General features: G+C 37.7%; 1 protein-coding gene across 1 annotated transcript in view; it reads left to right on the forward strand.

Moving 5' to 3' along the window:
* The window catches only part of LOC114648831 (extended synaptotagmin-1-like), a 115,990-nt gene that overhangs the window by 25,129 nt on the left and 73,263 nt on the right, over positions 1-17,598 (forward strand). The window contains exons 2-3 of the mRNA XM_028798102.2: positions 9,909-9,950; positions 11,412-11,546. Coding sequence (XP_028653935.2) covers positions 9,909-9,950; positions 11,412-11,546 — 177 coding nt within the window. The remainder of the gene's footprint in view (positions 1-9,908; positions 9,951-11,411; positions 11,547-17,598) is intronic.

The raw sequence follows: 17,598 nt of genomic DNA on the forward strand, positions 1-17,598 counted from the left end.
GTGCTATAAAGTTTTTTATATGCTGTAAAATGTCAATACTTCACTTAGTGAGGAAGCTGCCAGACTATTATGAATTGTACAATAGAAAATCATTCCAGCTGTTGTCAAAGAGGTGTTTTATACTCCCTGAAATTCTACTGTGGATATTTCTTAGTGTTGTAGCACATTGTGGTGTTCTCTGGAGCTGAACAAATGGATTTTCCATTTGAATTTGCTCTTTTAGGTAGATTGTTCCCCTTAGAAGGACAGCTTATTGCAATAGTTGGAATTTGTGTGACTGCAGCAGGCTTGTTGTTTTTATAGGCTCCCCTGCAAGGGGACTCTGAAGCTGCTAATTTAAATGATGGAATGTCACTGTTGGTGACTCATCGCTAATTCCATCCCCTGGCTGATGCAATATTTAGTACCATAATAGTATTAATTATTGTGGCCCATAAGCAGATTGATTGAAATATTCAAATGGTTAGAACTTTAGTACACTCTTGAAGCAGTATACACAGACCAGTAAGATGCGTAAGTAAGCTTACAGTAAGCAAAAAATATTTAATGTTCAATTTAGACAGTGTATAGTATACAGGAGGGGGAAGCAAGCTTACTTCCACACTGGCTCTACAGGACATACCCCACTTAAACTTCAACCATTCCTAATGCTCCAACCCAAGTGTAAAAAAATTAACTTTATAGAGTATGTCAGAAAGCTAGTGAGAGGAGCTTAGGAATACAAAAGTTGTGAAGAAGGCTAAAATAGCAAGTTAGGGAAAAGACTTGTGGATTTATATTGATATTGGCCATAGTTCAACAGTTTACTAATGGACAGATATTGTGAAGTTCCCTTCATTTTAATTGATTTCAAACCAGTTTGCCTGTTTAAACAAATCTGTGTGTTTATGTGTACAGTGATCCCTTGCTATATCGCGCTTTGCCTTTCGCGGCTTCACTCTATTGCGGATTTTATATGTAAGCATATTTAAATATATATCGCGGATTTTTCGCTGCTTCGCGGGTTTCTGAGGACAATGGGTCTTTTAATTTCTGGTACATGCTTCCTCAGTTGGTTTGCCCAGTTGATTTCATACAAGGGACGCTATTGGCAGATGGCTGAGAAGCTACCCAACTTACTTTTGTTTCTCTCTCTCTTGCGCTGACTATCTGTGATCCTGACGTAGGGGGTGTGAGCAGGGGGGCTGTTCGCACACCTAGACGATACGGACGCTCGTCTAAAAATGCTGAAAGATTATCTTCACGTTGCTACCTTCTGTGTGCAGCTTTTAAGTATGCTGCACGGTGCTTCGCATACTTAAAAGCTCAAAGGGCACGTATTGATTTTTTGACTTTGTTTCTCTCTCTCCCTGCTCCTGACGGAGGGGGTGTGAGCTGCCGCCTTCAACAGCTTTGTACCGGCGGTGCTTTGCATACTTAAAAGCCAAACAGCACTATTGATTTGTTTGCTTTACTCTCTGTTTCCTTTGAAGAGGAAGATATGTTTGCATTCTTTTAATTGTGAGACAGAACTGTCATCTCTGTCTTGTCATGGAGCACAGTTTAAACTTTTGAAAAAGAGACAAATGTTTGTTTGCAGTGTTTGAATAATGTTCCTGTCTCTCTACAACCTCCTGTGTTTCTGCGCAAATCTGTGACCCAAGCATGACAATATAAAAATAACCATATAAACATATGGTTTCTACTTCGCGGATTTTCTTATTTCGCGGGTGGCTCTGGAACGCAACCCCCGCGATGGAGGAGGGATTACTGTACTCATTATTTAATTAGCAATTTATAAAGTTTGTATTTGCATCTATCTGTGAACTTGTCACAGCTCTCTGTGCCTGCACTCAGTGAAGAATACTATGTAAAAATGAATTGAATTGAATACACAGCAATCTAGTATAAGCCTATGGTTTTTGATTATTGTGTACAGTATTCCATGATGTCGCTGAGACAAGCAGTTGTCTCATTGGCTTGTCTGTTTGGTGCATTATGCAACAATATTAATTTCAAAACAATTTTTTAAAACAACTATTCACAGCCAGTAAATCAATAAATCCAATAGTTTTTTCTGATAAATGTGTATTTGGCCCAATAGTTTTGCTTCAGTATTTTGTCGTAAACTAGAGAATACATCAGATTAGCTAATAGGGAAGAATGGGGGGGGGAGGGGGGGGGGGGCAATGTTTGCCATTTTTGTGTTGTCAAAGAGAGATATGACAGGCATAAAGCAACCACGTAACCGGAGCCTTTCAAAACACCAAAATGCTGCTTGGTGATGAACGGGAAGACTACATATCATTGTACCAGCATGGCTTGATTGGATGTATTGGTCTCCTGTGTCAGTCATCATTTGCTGTCTGCTATGTGTCTTTTTTGTGTGTAAAAAGAAGCATGGCTAAAGTACATTTATAGCCATTGTCTTTTAGAAGACAAAGTCAGAGTTTGTGAAAGCAACTAACGTTTTGTATTTCATATTCAAGAATCAAAATAGAAGCCATCATTGTATTTTCAATTTTTCTTATAGCCAGAATTCAACCCTAGTATGCAGTATGCAAATGCTCCTATCATATCTGATGAACGTTTTTCTTACTCTGAATAAGGCTTGAAAAGTGTGTCCTATGGTAAATCTACTTAATGAATTGTGCCCTTCACTAGAGATTGTAATTCATTTGTTCTTGATGATGCTAAATGCATAGATATTTTTAGGGAACATTGTCATAATGTATTGTTTGAATCTATGTAGTTTCAATTTACAGTCATCACTGCAGTCCTGCTCACCCATGTTGGGGCTCAAGATAATGTGCAATTCTGCTTAGTTCACTGTTTAAAAAAGACATAGTGGTTCATTAAATGGTGCAAAAAGAAAATCGTTATACTGCATGTTTTTCACAATGAATACAGCAAGGTTGAGGCTTGGCTTATCACACCTTAGTGGAAAGTACAAAGTTGAAGAAGTTCAAGCAGCATGAGCTGCCACTTTCTATGAGTCTGTTAAAAAATATGTTACATCTTCTTTTTTTAATGACTTCTTTGAAACCTCAGATCTAAATACGTACTTCAGACTGCTAAAAATAACATTAGAGTGGAGAATGCAGCCTTGCAAAAAATTAATTTTTCCTTCCAAATGTTCCACGTGATGGTCTACAGCTATGTCCTCTGCAACTATCACCAGCACATACAGCAGTGGATAGGCTGGTGCCAACTTCTGCCATTCAATATTTTGGTAAGATTGTGATCTTGGAAGGTATACATGGAGACTTTGTAGAGTTTGAACAATAAAGTATAACAGTTTTCAGAACAATGTTTCAAGTTAGAAAATTATTTGTTTTTTTCTTATTTCTCTCATTTTCTTCAGTCACAATTCTTTGCGGAAGCTGCCTTATTCTCTGGAGAGGAAAAGGCAAGTTAAGCTGTCAGTAATGAGTCTGACAAATGTGAGCGATACTCATATGCAAGCATATACTGACTGCTTATATTGGTGACCTGGGTGTCCTTTGGGTTTTCTTATTATTATTTTTAACTATTTTCTTGGGCATCTCCTTTGGGTGGCATCAGAACACGCCGTCTACTAGCACTTTTCCAGCTTCTCTAATAGTCCTTATCATCCAGGATGTGTACTATAAAACTTGGTTACTTCTGCCTGGTAGGTCCAAGCGTATCAATCTGTGTGAGGGCCAGGTTCTGTTTTAAAAAGGAGTTTCACCAAGTACCAGGTTAGGTGACCAGGTTAATCCCAGCAATAAACTGATCGGTGTACAACATTGTCAATCCATGTAGATTCTTTGTTTAATATAATGCCTTTCCTGCTGAGGATTACATTTTTTTGAAACTCATTCCAAGTCACTCCAACAGGGCACTTAACCTAAACAGTGCTATTTTCTAAGAATTTAACAACCAATTGAATGCCACAGCTTAATTAACAATCGATTATGTTAGCAATGCATTGCAGGTTTTCTGTTATCTTACCCAACTGTCAGTCAGTCATTTTCCAACCCACTATCTCAACTGGAATATTCCTAATCAATCTACCATAACAAAATCAGATGAGGATGTCCCATGTTATATAAAATTAGAAGAAAGTAAAATTTAGTGGGTTTTTTTTTGTTTTTTTTTAGAATCTGGCAGGCATTAATGTTGCCCTTAAATAATAGAGGCTTCTGGACTGTTGCCAACTTAACTAGTCTTCATCAGCTTTAAATGAAAAAATCAGATTAAGTTGCCTTTCCTTTGTCCACTCTAGATCAATAGGGGAGTGGAGTTTTGAATAAATCCAGAGGCATATTACCTGACTTTTAGGTGATATCAAGCTTGAGGACTGCTGTTGCTGATCTTCTTGCCCCAAGTATGTCAGATTACACAACTAAGAATCTTGGGGTCTGAGAATTTAAATGACTCCATGACGTCTTTCCAGCACAGTTTCAAATTTCCAAAGTATTGTGAGCTCACCCATTTTCTATAGGGGAACATTTTGGACACAGTTAAAATGGACAAAAACACAATACGCCATATATTTTTTTTTTTGCTTATTTATTTATGTACCGTATATGCTCGTGTTTAAGTTCTCCCGCAGATAATTTCCGGTATTTTATAATGTCAGTTTGTATAAGTCGAATGCAGAAAACTCACGCTATTGGTCCAAGAGATTATTATATGCTAACGAGAGTAACCACAAAACACACTGCCTTTTTTTTTATGTATTGTGCCTACATGACCACACGGTAATACCCAAACTATTCCAAAGCGATGTTTGCACTGTTGTATCTCACACCCTCATACACCTTTATCGTAACAGCATTCCTTATCTACAATGGAGTGTTCAATAAGAAGAAAATATGAAGCTGGTTATAAATTAAAAGTCGTTGAAGTGGCGAAAGAAATTGGTAACTTTGCTGCTCCAACAAAATTCGATGTATCTGAGAAACTGGTGTGAGATTGGGGGAGGCAAGAAGATGTTAAAAAAAAAAAAAAAAAAAAAAAATTAAGTGTTGTTTTTAAACGGGTGTATAAGTTGGGGTCTGATTTTATGATCGATTTTTCGTATTTCAAGACCCGACTTATACACGAATATATCCAGTATTTAATTATTTCTTCAATTAGTTTATTTCAGCAACACTGCATACCTCATAAATACACCGTGAAATGGAAACTATCATTTTTCAGCTGTCAAAGTTGAGAGTGTGTGCTCTAGTGAGTACTAAGTTTTGACTGATGAATCAGTAGAGCTCTTGCAAGTCTTTGAACACCAATAGCTACATTTATTGGCAGATACCACCTTTCAGACTCGTAAGTGGTGGTTGAATTCATGGTTTCCCGAATTAAAGTAGCTTCTTCATTAAATAATTCTGGCTAACCTTTATGTTGTTTTTGTGCCTGCTATGAACAAGCACAGTCTCGGCTTTTAGCATGCCCTTTGCTTTTCTTGAGAAACCTGCCAGCATTCCTTCACCCACCCTGTCAAATTTAATGGGTGAAAATGACAGTTTTCATTTCCAACTGTATTTCGTGTTCCAAGACACTGAAAAGAGTAAATAAATAAAGAAATAATAAATGCATAAAGAAATTAGCAACAAAAAACATTTCATGACAGTTATTTATGTCACATATCATTATTTTTTTCACATTTCACAATATATTTATTTATTTTCATATTTATAAATAACCTAGCCATGCTACCTGTGAAAGACAGGCAATTGAATAATTTTAAAAATGCATTGTATTTACTGTCTCTTGTTCTAATTTTACCATCAGCGCCTTTCCTCTGTATTCACATATCTGAACCTCTCTTCACCAGTTCCCCCATTATTTTCAAGGCACAGTTCTCGCCTCCTTCAAACTTTTATACTTCCGTCTTTGAAGGCCTTCTGTGTCTAACACTTGCTGTTCCTTTTTTGATTGCATCACCAAAGCCAAACTGACCAATCATATTGATCTGAAGGACAGGACACACACATAGACCTTAGTGTTTTATTGTATAGTAGATGCTCAGTTACTACTCAGGTTGGTGTATTAATTTGAAAGTTCCATTAGAGTAGGAATGTCAGTATCAAAATACCTGAGATTTGATTATAACATTGTAAAAGTTGTTTCAATACTCATTTTTCATGCTTTCAATTCTGTGACCTACATTACAAATGCACTTTGGGTTTACATTTTCTTTTGACCCTCTTAGGCTATCAGTGGGCATCGCTAGAGAAGTAGTACCTTATTTTTAAACTATGGAAACATTATTCAGTATAAGCCTGTAAACTGTTGTGTTTGAAGTAGGGATATGACATTTATTGTTTCTATGCAGGTTAAAACGTTTTCTGTAGCCAGTTAAACTTTTTAAGAATTAAGTGCCAATCATTAAGGGGCAACACCATTTAGTACTAGGACTCCGTCACTCTCTTGATCTTTAAACACTTCACTGCAAAGTTAACCTTCTGATTTTAAAATTATATTTAATCACATTTACTATATAATGATCGAAGTGAAAGTTGATTGGATTTGGCTGGCCGTGGCATCTGCTTCACAGATGGCACCTACATTAACACAGCAGCATTGTTCACTTTCGTTTGAACTGTATCACAAAAAGCGCTGCTCAGCAGAGCAGTGATTGTGATTTGTTGATTTTTTTACTTTTGTGATGGCCCTGTTTTGTTTCTATTTCTTCATACTGTTGGGGAAGCCAGCTGAAATTTAAAATTTGCAAGTTATATTACACATTGTATTGAGTATGAAAAATGGTATTGAATTTCAATACTTAGTATTGTATTGAAGTTAGGAATCTTGTCATGACAACCCTACTTTAGAGTGACACAACTTAAGTGTAGCAGATGTGCACTCTCAGAGACCCCTTTCCCACTTGCTTCTGCGATCTGAATGAAGTTAGAGAGAGATCAGGTATTCCAACTAAGAGAATGCTATTAAGTGGCATGTCTGCTACTTCTTTCTTATATACTTCATTCATGCACCTGGCAAATCCTAAGAAGAAAGTTTCATAATTGCTGAGACTTCAGCCCATACAAACTTGCCCTAATTCTTTTTCTAGTGGAGAGTTCACAAACTGTTGGCTCTATCTTTGTTACCAAAACAGGTGGTGGTCATGACAAGACTCAAAAGGAAGTTTCGCCAGATGCAGGAAAACCACAAAGCTAAGTTATCTGTCTGCTTCCATCAGTGACAAGAAGCTTTATCGCTCAGCATCTCCCACAAGCTGTGTGGGGTGCCTTGAATGTTGAGGTGCTCCTTGCTTGCCGTTTATCCAACAGTGGCTGGAAAGTACATTTAACAGCTTGTGAGAAATCACAGAAATGTGAAGAATGGGCTTGCTGGTTCATGTTGAAATTCACTGTTAGAATTCTTGGTGATATTCTGTTCACCTTGCCAGCATTTGTGGGTTTCTTTTTAAATGTCGTTATGTTACCTGGTTGACCAAGGTGTGTCAAAACTGCACATTGGCTGGTTTCTAGGATGAGGACATGGTCAGTCAGTCAGTCAGTCATTCTCCAACCCGCTATATCCTAACACAGGGTCACGAGGGTCTGCTGGAGCCAATCCCAGCCAACACAGGGCACAAGGCAGGAACAAACCCCACGCTGGGCGCCAGCCCACCAAAGGGCACACACACACACATACCCACACACCAAGCACACACTAGGGACAATTTATGATCGCCAATGCACCTAACCTGCATGTCTTTGGACTGTGGGGGGAAACCGGAGCACCTGGAGGAAACCCACGCAGACATGGGGAGAATATGCATACTTGAGGACATGGTCCTTGGCTTAAGTAAGCTGGTTTTCATTAATGACTGGGGCAGTGACTTCAGAGACAGATAGCCAAAGGGAGTGATCATGTTGCCACTAGTAAGTGAACGAAGAGATTGCTAAGGAGAGAGAGAGATTTTAAAAACACAGGTAACCTAAGGGAAGCATGGATGAATATACAGGTGCATACAGGTATACATTCAATATAAGGTAGCTACACTAATTAACCCTGGTACCAGAGAGTGGCACATTCAAGTAAGAATTTCACTGTACTCTGTACATGTGACATTAATGAGCTTTTAAATCTACAAAGGAGGAGTGGATAGATATATAGTGTGAACTTGATCGGGGGGGGGGGGGTTAGGTGTCATAGTGGCACAGAACCCTAGAATGATGACAATTGAACCCAAAGTTTAAGAAAAAATAATGACGTGATGGATTTAAAAAAAGCCAGAACCAAGATACAATGCAGACAAGAACTAAGATAAGTAATGCCAGAAACTAAGCATTCCTGTGCCTGGTCGGCACTTGGATGTCATTTCCTGAATGTATTTTGAAAAGACTAGGGTGTACCTTGATGTCCAGGCTAAGTTGTCCATTACAGTCTGCTCATTCTGGCACCTTAGTCAATCCCTGTCCCCAAAATTATCTCCCGTCTCTTATCGGCTAACTATCTCTCTCATCCCTTCACCACCAAATTGCTAGTATGTGTTGAGCCTACTGGTGCAAGAATGGCTAAAGTTTCATTATCCAGGTGCATGCTACACATTGGTGGTTGAAGTGGTTCTCCACTGTCTGAGTAAAGTGCTCTGAGCAGATTAGAAAAGCGCTGTTTAAATGGATATTATTTTTCTTTCTTTCACACCTTTAAGACTGTGTGTTTGTGGCCAATCAAGTTCTTGTCCATGGACTGCAGCAGATATGCCAGAGTAAAGCTCTGCCTAGTTATACCTGGTTTCCCTGCGGTCTTGAGCTTGCCTTTGGTCTTAAAGGGTTGAGTCTCCCTGGTAACCTCTGTAACTTTACAGCTGCCTGCAGTATTTGAAGTATTTGAAGGATAGCACAGTCCTAGACATTCCTCCTGGGACCACATGCTTTCCAGCAGGCTTCCTCTCTGTTAATAGATGACTAAACATAGTTGGAAATCTCTGCTTTGTCTGCTCTGAAAGTGTCCTGAAAGATGATTGCCTGACTTGCTTCCTGTGGTTTATTGGGGAAACTCGGGAAAACAAAACTCTTGCATTGACATGGTGATGGGTATTCTCCATTATCAGTGCACGTATATGTTTTGTTATTACGGTCTTGAAAAAACTGTACTGTGCCACATTTTTCAGTCTACAAAGCCTTAGCATCAACTATACATAAAGGAGAGTTGGGTAAATTTATAGGCCTACAGTATGTAACGGACAGCAGTTAATATGCATAAAAATTGACAGACAGAACAATTCCTGACCCACCTATGGTCTTCAAACTACAACAAGGCTGATATTTAACTAGTTTTTGGTTACAAAACCTGTTGTCTCTTGACACATTTTCCAACTTGCTGGCAGAAAGCATCATAGTGTTGTTTATGAAGCAACCATAGACCTATACCCAAAGATCAGTACCTATAATCCTCCAACTTGCTTTCAACATCTGGCTCTTTGTAAGCAATAGCTTGCACATAGTGTTGGGCATTATATTTTACTTTGCAGTTCCAGAGTTTGGATCTCAGGACTTGTAGAAACTGAATTCCTTTTAATGTAAAAGGACCATGCTCCTCGTCAAAGCAGAGGAGCTGTGGCAGTAGAGAAACAGTGGGTTGGGTCTAGTTAGAGTGTCCACAAAGTGATGGTAGGCAAGCAATCGAAGTCCACTAAACCCACATTACTAGTCAGAGATAAAAAAAGACAGCAGTTTGGAGCAGAAATGGTGAGGATAAAGGACCATTACATTGCTGGGTGTTATGCTGCCTGAAGCCTTTTAATTACTGTATTATGCTGCTGTATCCTAACCAAGCCACTGGTGGGTATCTGGGAATACTAATAGAAAATGTCTCATGTGCATGTATGCCTGTCTATCTGTATGTGTCAAGTATAATGCATCTAATATTTAAAAGATGCTGTAAAAATGCCAACATTCAAGGCTTTCCTCCAGATTCTAATGCATCTTTTTGTTTTCTCTGTTGTGCAGGTAAACTTCCCAGATGTAGAGAAAGCAGAGTGGCTAAACAAGGTAAGAAAGCAGTATCATTTCTCAAAATTCATCCAGTCCAAATCATCAAGGCTGTTGTTGGACTTTACCTTTGGTGTACCTTTAGAAGCTGCTGTGTCAACTTAGCAGTGATGTGCTGCCCTTGGCATCCATTTGCAGGATTTGGAAACTGTGGCAAAAAGTGATCTCCTTTATTCATACTCTCAGTTGCTCGTCTTCCTCTTTCCCCATTGTGAAATTTATTACTCTTTCTCGGTCTTGCTTTGTCATGAATATAAATTAATTTGTCTCAAATAAATTAGCTGTTTAAAAAAAAGTCTATGAATCAGGAGCCTGGGGCCTTTTGAAGTAACTGTTGCGATTTACTTAAAAGCTTTTCCTGTTTCTCTGCAGCTTACCAGTTAGACTGAATAATCGGACATGGCAGTATGCCGTAATATCCATTAGGAGATTGATGAGTGCTGGCCATGGAAGGCTTTCGGCTCCCAGAGTAGATTTATTTATTTTTCAAATTCTGCCCTTTCTATTAAATTGTTTCAGCTGGAGACTATGTATGTCTATAAGGACTTGGTCACATATTTTGTGAATTTATAAACCACACTACTGCAGGATGCACCACTTTGTTCTATATGGTCCCTGAATTCTTTTGCTGCTAGCAATCCAGAAATACATGTAAACATTGCAGGTGAATTGGTAATATAACAAGAGTTACAGTATATTATCTGCTAGTAAGGGAGTATCCTCACACTGGGATAAGGAGTGGCTGCCCCACTTTCAGTAGCCTATTCTCTTTGCATACTTTGGGGTTGTACGGCAGCCTAACTGTGTCTGGATTTTGCGTTGATTCCTAGACTGACACATCCATTTTGCAGTCCCCTACATTTACAGGATAGACACACATATGTTGATTTTGTTATTTACAAATTAAGACTGTGAAGTCAGCAATGAGCCTTTGAAAAAATTGACACCAAGGTTTTTTGTGGTCCTTTTAATGGATTAGGCTGTGGTCTTATTTTTTGCTTATTGCTTCTGGCATAAGCTTTAACACTCCTCTAATCCAAAGGATGAAAGAGGGTCTTAAAATTGTCGAGTGGATGAACTGAGCAGATCAGTGCTCATAAAGAGACCTTGCTCATTGTAGCTTGATTGATTGATTATTAGAATTTTTTTTCACATTTTCATGTAAAAGGAAAGCAATGGCTCCTGGGAACAGGTGGTCTCTGAGAGAGCCTGGGGCTTTTTTGCAGGTCTGTAGGGTGAGACGTCATTTAGAGAGAGCTTTTTGCTGAACAGTAAGATGTTGAAAGGAGGCAGAACACCTGCTGCTGTTGAAATTGTTGATGGAAAGTATTGTGGAAAGGCAAGCCAATAGAGCAGATAAACAGGATTTGCCTGAATATTTTTCCTGCATCTGCTCAATAAATGAATAGTGCTAAATTCTTTCTGTTTCTGATGAGAATCTCCTTTTTTTCCCCCTCACAGGTGCTAAAGCAGGCTTGGCCATTTTTAGGGCAGTATATGGAAAAACTACTAGTTGAGTCAATTGCCCCTTCCATCCGAAGCTCCAATGCTCACCTGCAGACATTTGCTTTCACCAAAGTTGACCTGGGAGAAAAGGTAAACTTTTTTTAGAAGCCAATTGACGAGTGCAAATTCAGAAGATATACAGTAGTATAGGTGAAATGGGTTAACATCTTGCATGGTTTCTAGTTTGTCCTTTACTGCTTTGCTATGTATTAGATAATACCTTATTTGTCTCCCCTGTTATGAACATTGTGCTGTCAGAACCTAATTTGCAAAATGTTCAAATCAACAAAATTTTCCAGTCCTGGAAAAACCCTGGGAATTGAGCAACATGTTATATGTTTTGGAAAACTTGCAAATTATTAAATATAAAATATAAACCTAATTGTTTCTGTACATGTTTTGACTGAGTGTTTCATATAATCAGAGGTCACCCCACTTGAAGATAGTGCACATCCAGCAATATGACAGTATGGTTGTATTATTCAGTATCTATTTACGTTATGGTTTAACTAGATGGGCTACCAGTCTAAGAGGAGTTATATATGTAAGTAATCGGCTTAGAAGACCTCATGTTTTTCATTTGATACATGGATTGTCCATTTGGTCTGGTATAATAATATGCACCGATCTGTTTCCCTCACAGCAGCCTTTTCCTCCTCAGATAGAGGCACCTGTTTTTGGTGCTACCTCTCAGTGTTGCTCGTCAGACTGACCACACTTACAGCCAAAGTGTTTTTTTGGGAAAATGCGATGGTGGGAACTACTGTATTGGCCCATTTTAGCACTTGTAGCCTTGTCATATCAGAGCTTTTCTTTCCCTAAACATGCAGGTTGATTTATCATTATTTTCTCTCATCTATCGTCCACCATGTGAAGGTATCAGTCATTAGTATTACACATATAAATCTGATTCACGTGGCTCTAGCGGATCCAAGAAAGTCGATACCATGCCACTGTTGCTGGCATATAATGTCAGACAACAGAATAATAATAATACGTTTTATTTATGTAGCGCCTTTCATATACTCAATGCCACTTTACAATTCAATACACACATTAACATGACAGTAGAAGTTACATACACGAAAAAGAATAATACTCATTGAAAAGATGTGTTTTTAACAGAAGTTTGAAATTAATAATAGATTTTTCCTTGCGAAGGCTGAGAGGGAGAGAATTCCAAATTTTACTCTGAAAGCTCTGCCACCCATAGTTACTAACCTGTATTTAGGTACAGTGAGTAAGTAAGCGTCCGATGATCTTAATGCACGGGCAGGAGTGTAAGGAAGCAGCAGCTCCGACAGATAATGAGGGGCTAACCTATGAAGGGTTTTAAAGGTGAGAAGAATAATTTTATATTTGATTCTTGAAGAAACTGGTAACCAATGTAAATCATAGAGGACAGGAGTGATGTGAGCAGATTTTTTAGTGTGTATAAGTAAACGAGCAGCAGAATTCTGAACATATTCTAATCTATTGATATATTTAGTCAGGAGGCCATAAAACAAAGCATTACAATAGTCCAGACGGGTAGTGATGAAAGCATGAATGAGTGTTTCAGTATCTTTCACACTGAGGAAAGAATGCAAATGAGCAATGTTGCGAAGATGACAAAAGGCTGTCTGTACTATTGAGCTAATGTGTGATTGAAAAGTAAGAAGCTGATCAAAGATGACACCCAAATTACGGACTGATGCTGAGGGTTGAACCAGGATCCCATTAATGTCAATTTTTAGCCCACGAAGGGTAGAGAGGACAGATTTGTTACCAACTAATAAGATTTCTGTTTTATCAGGATTGATTTGTAAAAAATTATCTGTCATCCAATGATTGATTTCCTGAATGCAGTCAGTCAGTGCAACAGGTGAAGATGTTGCAGTTGCATCAACATTTACATAAAGTTGTGTGTCATCGGCATAACAGTGGAAGTTCAAACCATACCGAAAAATAATCTTACCTAATGGGAACATATACTGTAGATATTGAAGAGGATTGGACCAATAGGCCAATAAGACCAGTTTTCTTATTTTTAGACCCTTATTTGCTATTTTTATTATAATTTGTATTATTTGGCCCATTCAACGTGTTTTGCCTATTTTTAATTTTTCATCCTAACTAGCAACCGGGCGGACATTCAGATACACAGACAAACACACAGACATTTATCCTTTTATTAAGGTGGACTAATACATTGCCCAGACAAAATTTTTCAAACTTCTTACAAAGAATGTATTTTTTTACAGTCTATATTATGATAAAAAAATATGTACTCCACTTCTGTTATTGAACTGCTGGACATAGCCTAGTAATAATGTTAGTAATATTTAATTGTGACATTATTATTTGTTTCATTGAGCGTTATCCAAGGGATTTGCGAGGGAAAGCAACATGCATCATATGAGACTTTTCTACGTGATAAAGACTGATTTTTTGTTTTCTGTAGTCTCTATGAAGGTTTTTGTGCATTAACGTAGAGTATTAATAACAGAAACATATTAACAACAACACGCTAAGTTTAAAATTAAAATCAAACGCATTTGTAGGCAATGTTTCTTAGTCCAAGGACCTCCTTTTCAGTAATCATAATCCTCTGTGGAAAGCGCTTGGATTTGACTCTTTCTTTTTCTCAAGGTAGCTAACGGAAAAAAGCTGTTACTGAGTGGTGCCATTGGCATGAAAAGTGCAACATATTTCATTAGACATTTCATTAGATGTTCATAACTGAATATATTCCATTGTTTTCCACTGGAATAAAAAATTCATGCTTGGTACATTTCTAGATAGATAGATTTGTGCCCAGGGGATATTTGACTTTTTACAGAAGCTCTTATGAGTAAATACATAAATAGGTAGATAAAAACATAAATACATATACACATACTATGGTCTGAACACACACTAGAATAGCTCACATGGAAGAAAATTTCAAAAGAAAGAAAACTCTAGACTTGGCAGTCACAGTCACAGTGAGGCTTTATGCAGGAGTATTGCTGTTGGTATAAAACAGTGTTTTATAAACAGTGTCATCTCCAGACAGAGGAGCAGCTTCAGCGACAGACTGCTGTCAATGTCCTGCTCCACTGACAGACTGAGGAGATCGTTCCTCCCCCAAAATATGCGACTCTTCAATTCCACTCGGGGGGGTAAACGTTAACATCATACAAATTTATTGTCTGGTTTTTACCTGCATTATTATCAATCTTTAATTTAATATTGTTTTTTTGTATCAGTATGCTGCTGCTGGAGTATGTGAGTTTCCCATTGGGATTAATAAAGTATCTATCTATCTATCTATCTGTCTATCTAAAGGCAGAGTGGAGGCCAAGGATCTGCGTTGGTATCTAAAAGGTTGCCAGTTCAAATCCCATTATTGCTTATTCTATTGGGCCCTTGAGTAAGGCAATTAACCTAAAAATTGCTCTGGGGTGCTGTACAATGGCTGACCCTGTGCTCTGACCCCCAAAGGTCATTTCCCCTCTGGGATTAGCAAAGTATATCAAATCAAAAAATAAAGGAGCCCCAGTAGCGTTTATTGATAATAATTCTGCTGAATAATTCTTTGGCAGGAAATCCCTCTGTGTTAATGTGTCAGAAAGAGGTGCAGCACTTTTCATAATGGCACTCCATTTTGTTTTAATTCTCTCTTTTGCTACCTGCCAGCTGGTCTAGGGTGTGTCCCATAACTGAGCTGGCCCTTTTAATTATCTAGTTAATTCGGTGGGCCTGTCCTGAAGTGAAGTTACCAGCCCAGCACACCACAGCATAGAAAATCACACTGGCCATCACAGAGTTGCAGAAGATGTGAATGATGTCATTGCCCACATTAAAGGAACACAGTCCACAGTCCAACATGTTACTGATGTGAACCCCCAAGTAATTGTAGGAGCTCACCACCTCATCTCCTCCCTGAATAGTGACCAGACATATAGGATCTTTGGTGCGGTGAAAGTCAATAACTAGTATTTTGTTTTTGCTGATGTTAGGATGCATTCTTTTTGCACCGAGAAAGTTCTCCACCTGACCCCTATACTCTGTCTCATCTCCCTTATTAATATACCCCATATGTACAGAATCATCTGAGAATTTCTGCAAGTAGTGTTAATATTTATAGTCAGAGGTGTACAGATCGAAGAGAAAAAGAGACAGAACTGTTCCTTGTGGTGCTCCAGTGTTGCTCACATTTGTTCACATCTGTATCAGAAAAACAGTCTTTGAGTCTCACAAAGTGCACTCTGACAAGAATTCCATTATCCATGGCACCATAGGCTCATCCGCCTGCATATCTCGAAGTTTACCCTTTAACAGGGATGGCTGGATGGTATTGAAAACACTGGAGAAATGAAAATGCATAATCCTCACAGTGCTGCAAGCTTTGTGCAGGTGAAAATAAGCCAGTCTTTTTCTGACAGGCAGACTGCAGTGTGTCCAGGTGGTCTACCACAAGAAGATTCCTATAGTCCAGGACCCGTCTCTGCCTTGCAAAATACAATTCAAACACAGTAGATATTGACATTTTGGGACAAGGTTTTGTTCACTTCTTTACTGAAATTCAGAACTGTTTAAAGGTATAAGAAATAAGGAGTTATAGTTTTCATGTGATATTTCTATACTGTATGTTAAGATATGATACATAAAATACAGTGGGGCTTATAAAGCCTGTATTTGTTAATGTGTTTACTTGGAAAGCATCTTGAAAAATAATAATTTAAAAAGAGTGGGAACCCTGCTCTCTCCTTCAAGGGAAGTCAAATGCTCTACAGATTTACCTGAGTGCACCAATCAACACTTCATGACTGTGTTATTAATAAAGTACTGCTTAAATAAAAAAAAAAACTGCTTTCCATCTCCTTCAAATAATAACCTATTACCAATCCATTTATATGGTAAATGTTAAAGAAGCTATGGTCAGAGTTCTCAAAGCAGCCAAGGGCTTGAGTGCTGTGTGGAAATTTTTGATAATTCATATCCGTTCCATCCACTACAGAAGAATTCAGAAAACCAAGATGAAAGACAATTTAAAGTTACACGTCAGTGTTCTTTTAGTATTGTTATAAGCATTACAATTTTGTCAAAGGATACATTCAATGTTTTGAGATCATATAAAGAAAAATTATTTAAACTATCTAATTTGATAGTGAATAAGGTATTGATTACCTTCTTATCTCCTCTTTTAACATATTAAAACAGTACCTTTGCAAATAAATAATTAATCTTGTAAAATACATAACTAGTCTTGTAAATACTAGTATAATTACATGTACTATATGTTTTGAAAAACACCCACCAAGTAGTAAATATTATCTTCTATAATGATTTTCATCATAAGCAACATTCCAAAGTGCTATGACCTCATATGCTCTAGATCTGTGCTTAAAAGCACATTATGAGTCACTGATGGGAACTGGCAACTTTGGACTGAGTGATGGCTCAGGAGCACAGATGCTCTAGTGTTTATGCATGTCATATGCATCTAAGTATGTATTTCTACTGTGGGTATTATGCATACTTCCACTTAAGAGTACAGTGTGTTGCACAATTAATTAGAAATATATTGCAAAAAAATGAAATGCAACATAAACACAACACATAATATTGAAACATACACAGGAAAACATCATGCAATATATTCAAAACTGCATGACTATAAATAAATAGTAATTTGAATGCAACATGTCTTAATAAAGGTCATTTATTTGTTGATGTAAATGTGTGTACAGTTATCTGAAAAAAAATAAGTAGACCCCATACATTTTTTAAAAATTTTTTAACATATGTGGACCTACAGTATCAAGATTTCACCTTAATTTAAGCACTAATTTTATATAAAGGTAATGTGTTATATAATGTGTGTGTGTGTGTGTGTGAGCACACAGGAAGAGATAAAGAAGGAGAGTCCACAGTAAGCACAAACTACTAGATTGCATATAAGATATATCTATTTATTTTTTATCCTACATGAACGTTTGCTTGTTATTTGTTGAATAAAAATAGCTTATCCCACTCAAGTAATAATGTTAAAAAAATAAATCTGAATTGGAAAAGCAGATAAAAAATGGTTGAACTGAATAAGAAGTACAGTGAAGTAAACTTTTTTTACACACTGTTTTTGAGTAAATTGGATTTGGGCTTCTCTTGTCTCGTT

This window comes from Erpetoichthys calabaricus, chromosome 3 (genome assembly GCF_900747795.2).
Source record: "Erpetoichthys calabaricus chromosome 3, fErpCal1.3, whole genome shotgun sequence".
NCBI lineage: Eukaryota > Metazoa > Chordata > Cladistia > Polypteriformes > Polypteridae > Erpetoichthys > Erpetoichthys calabaricus.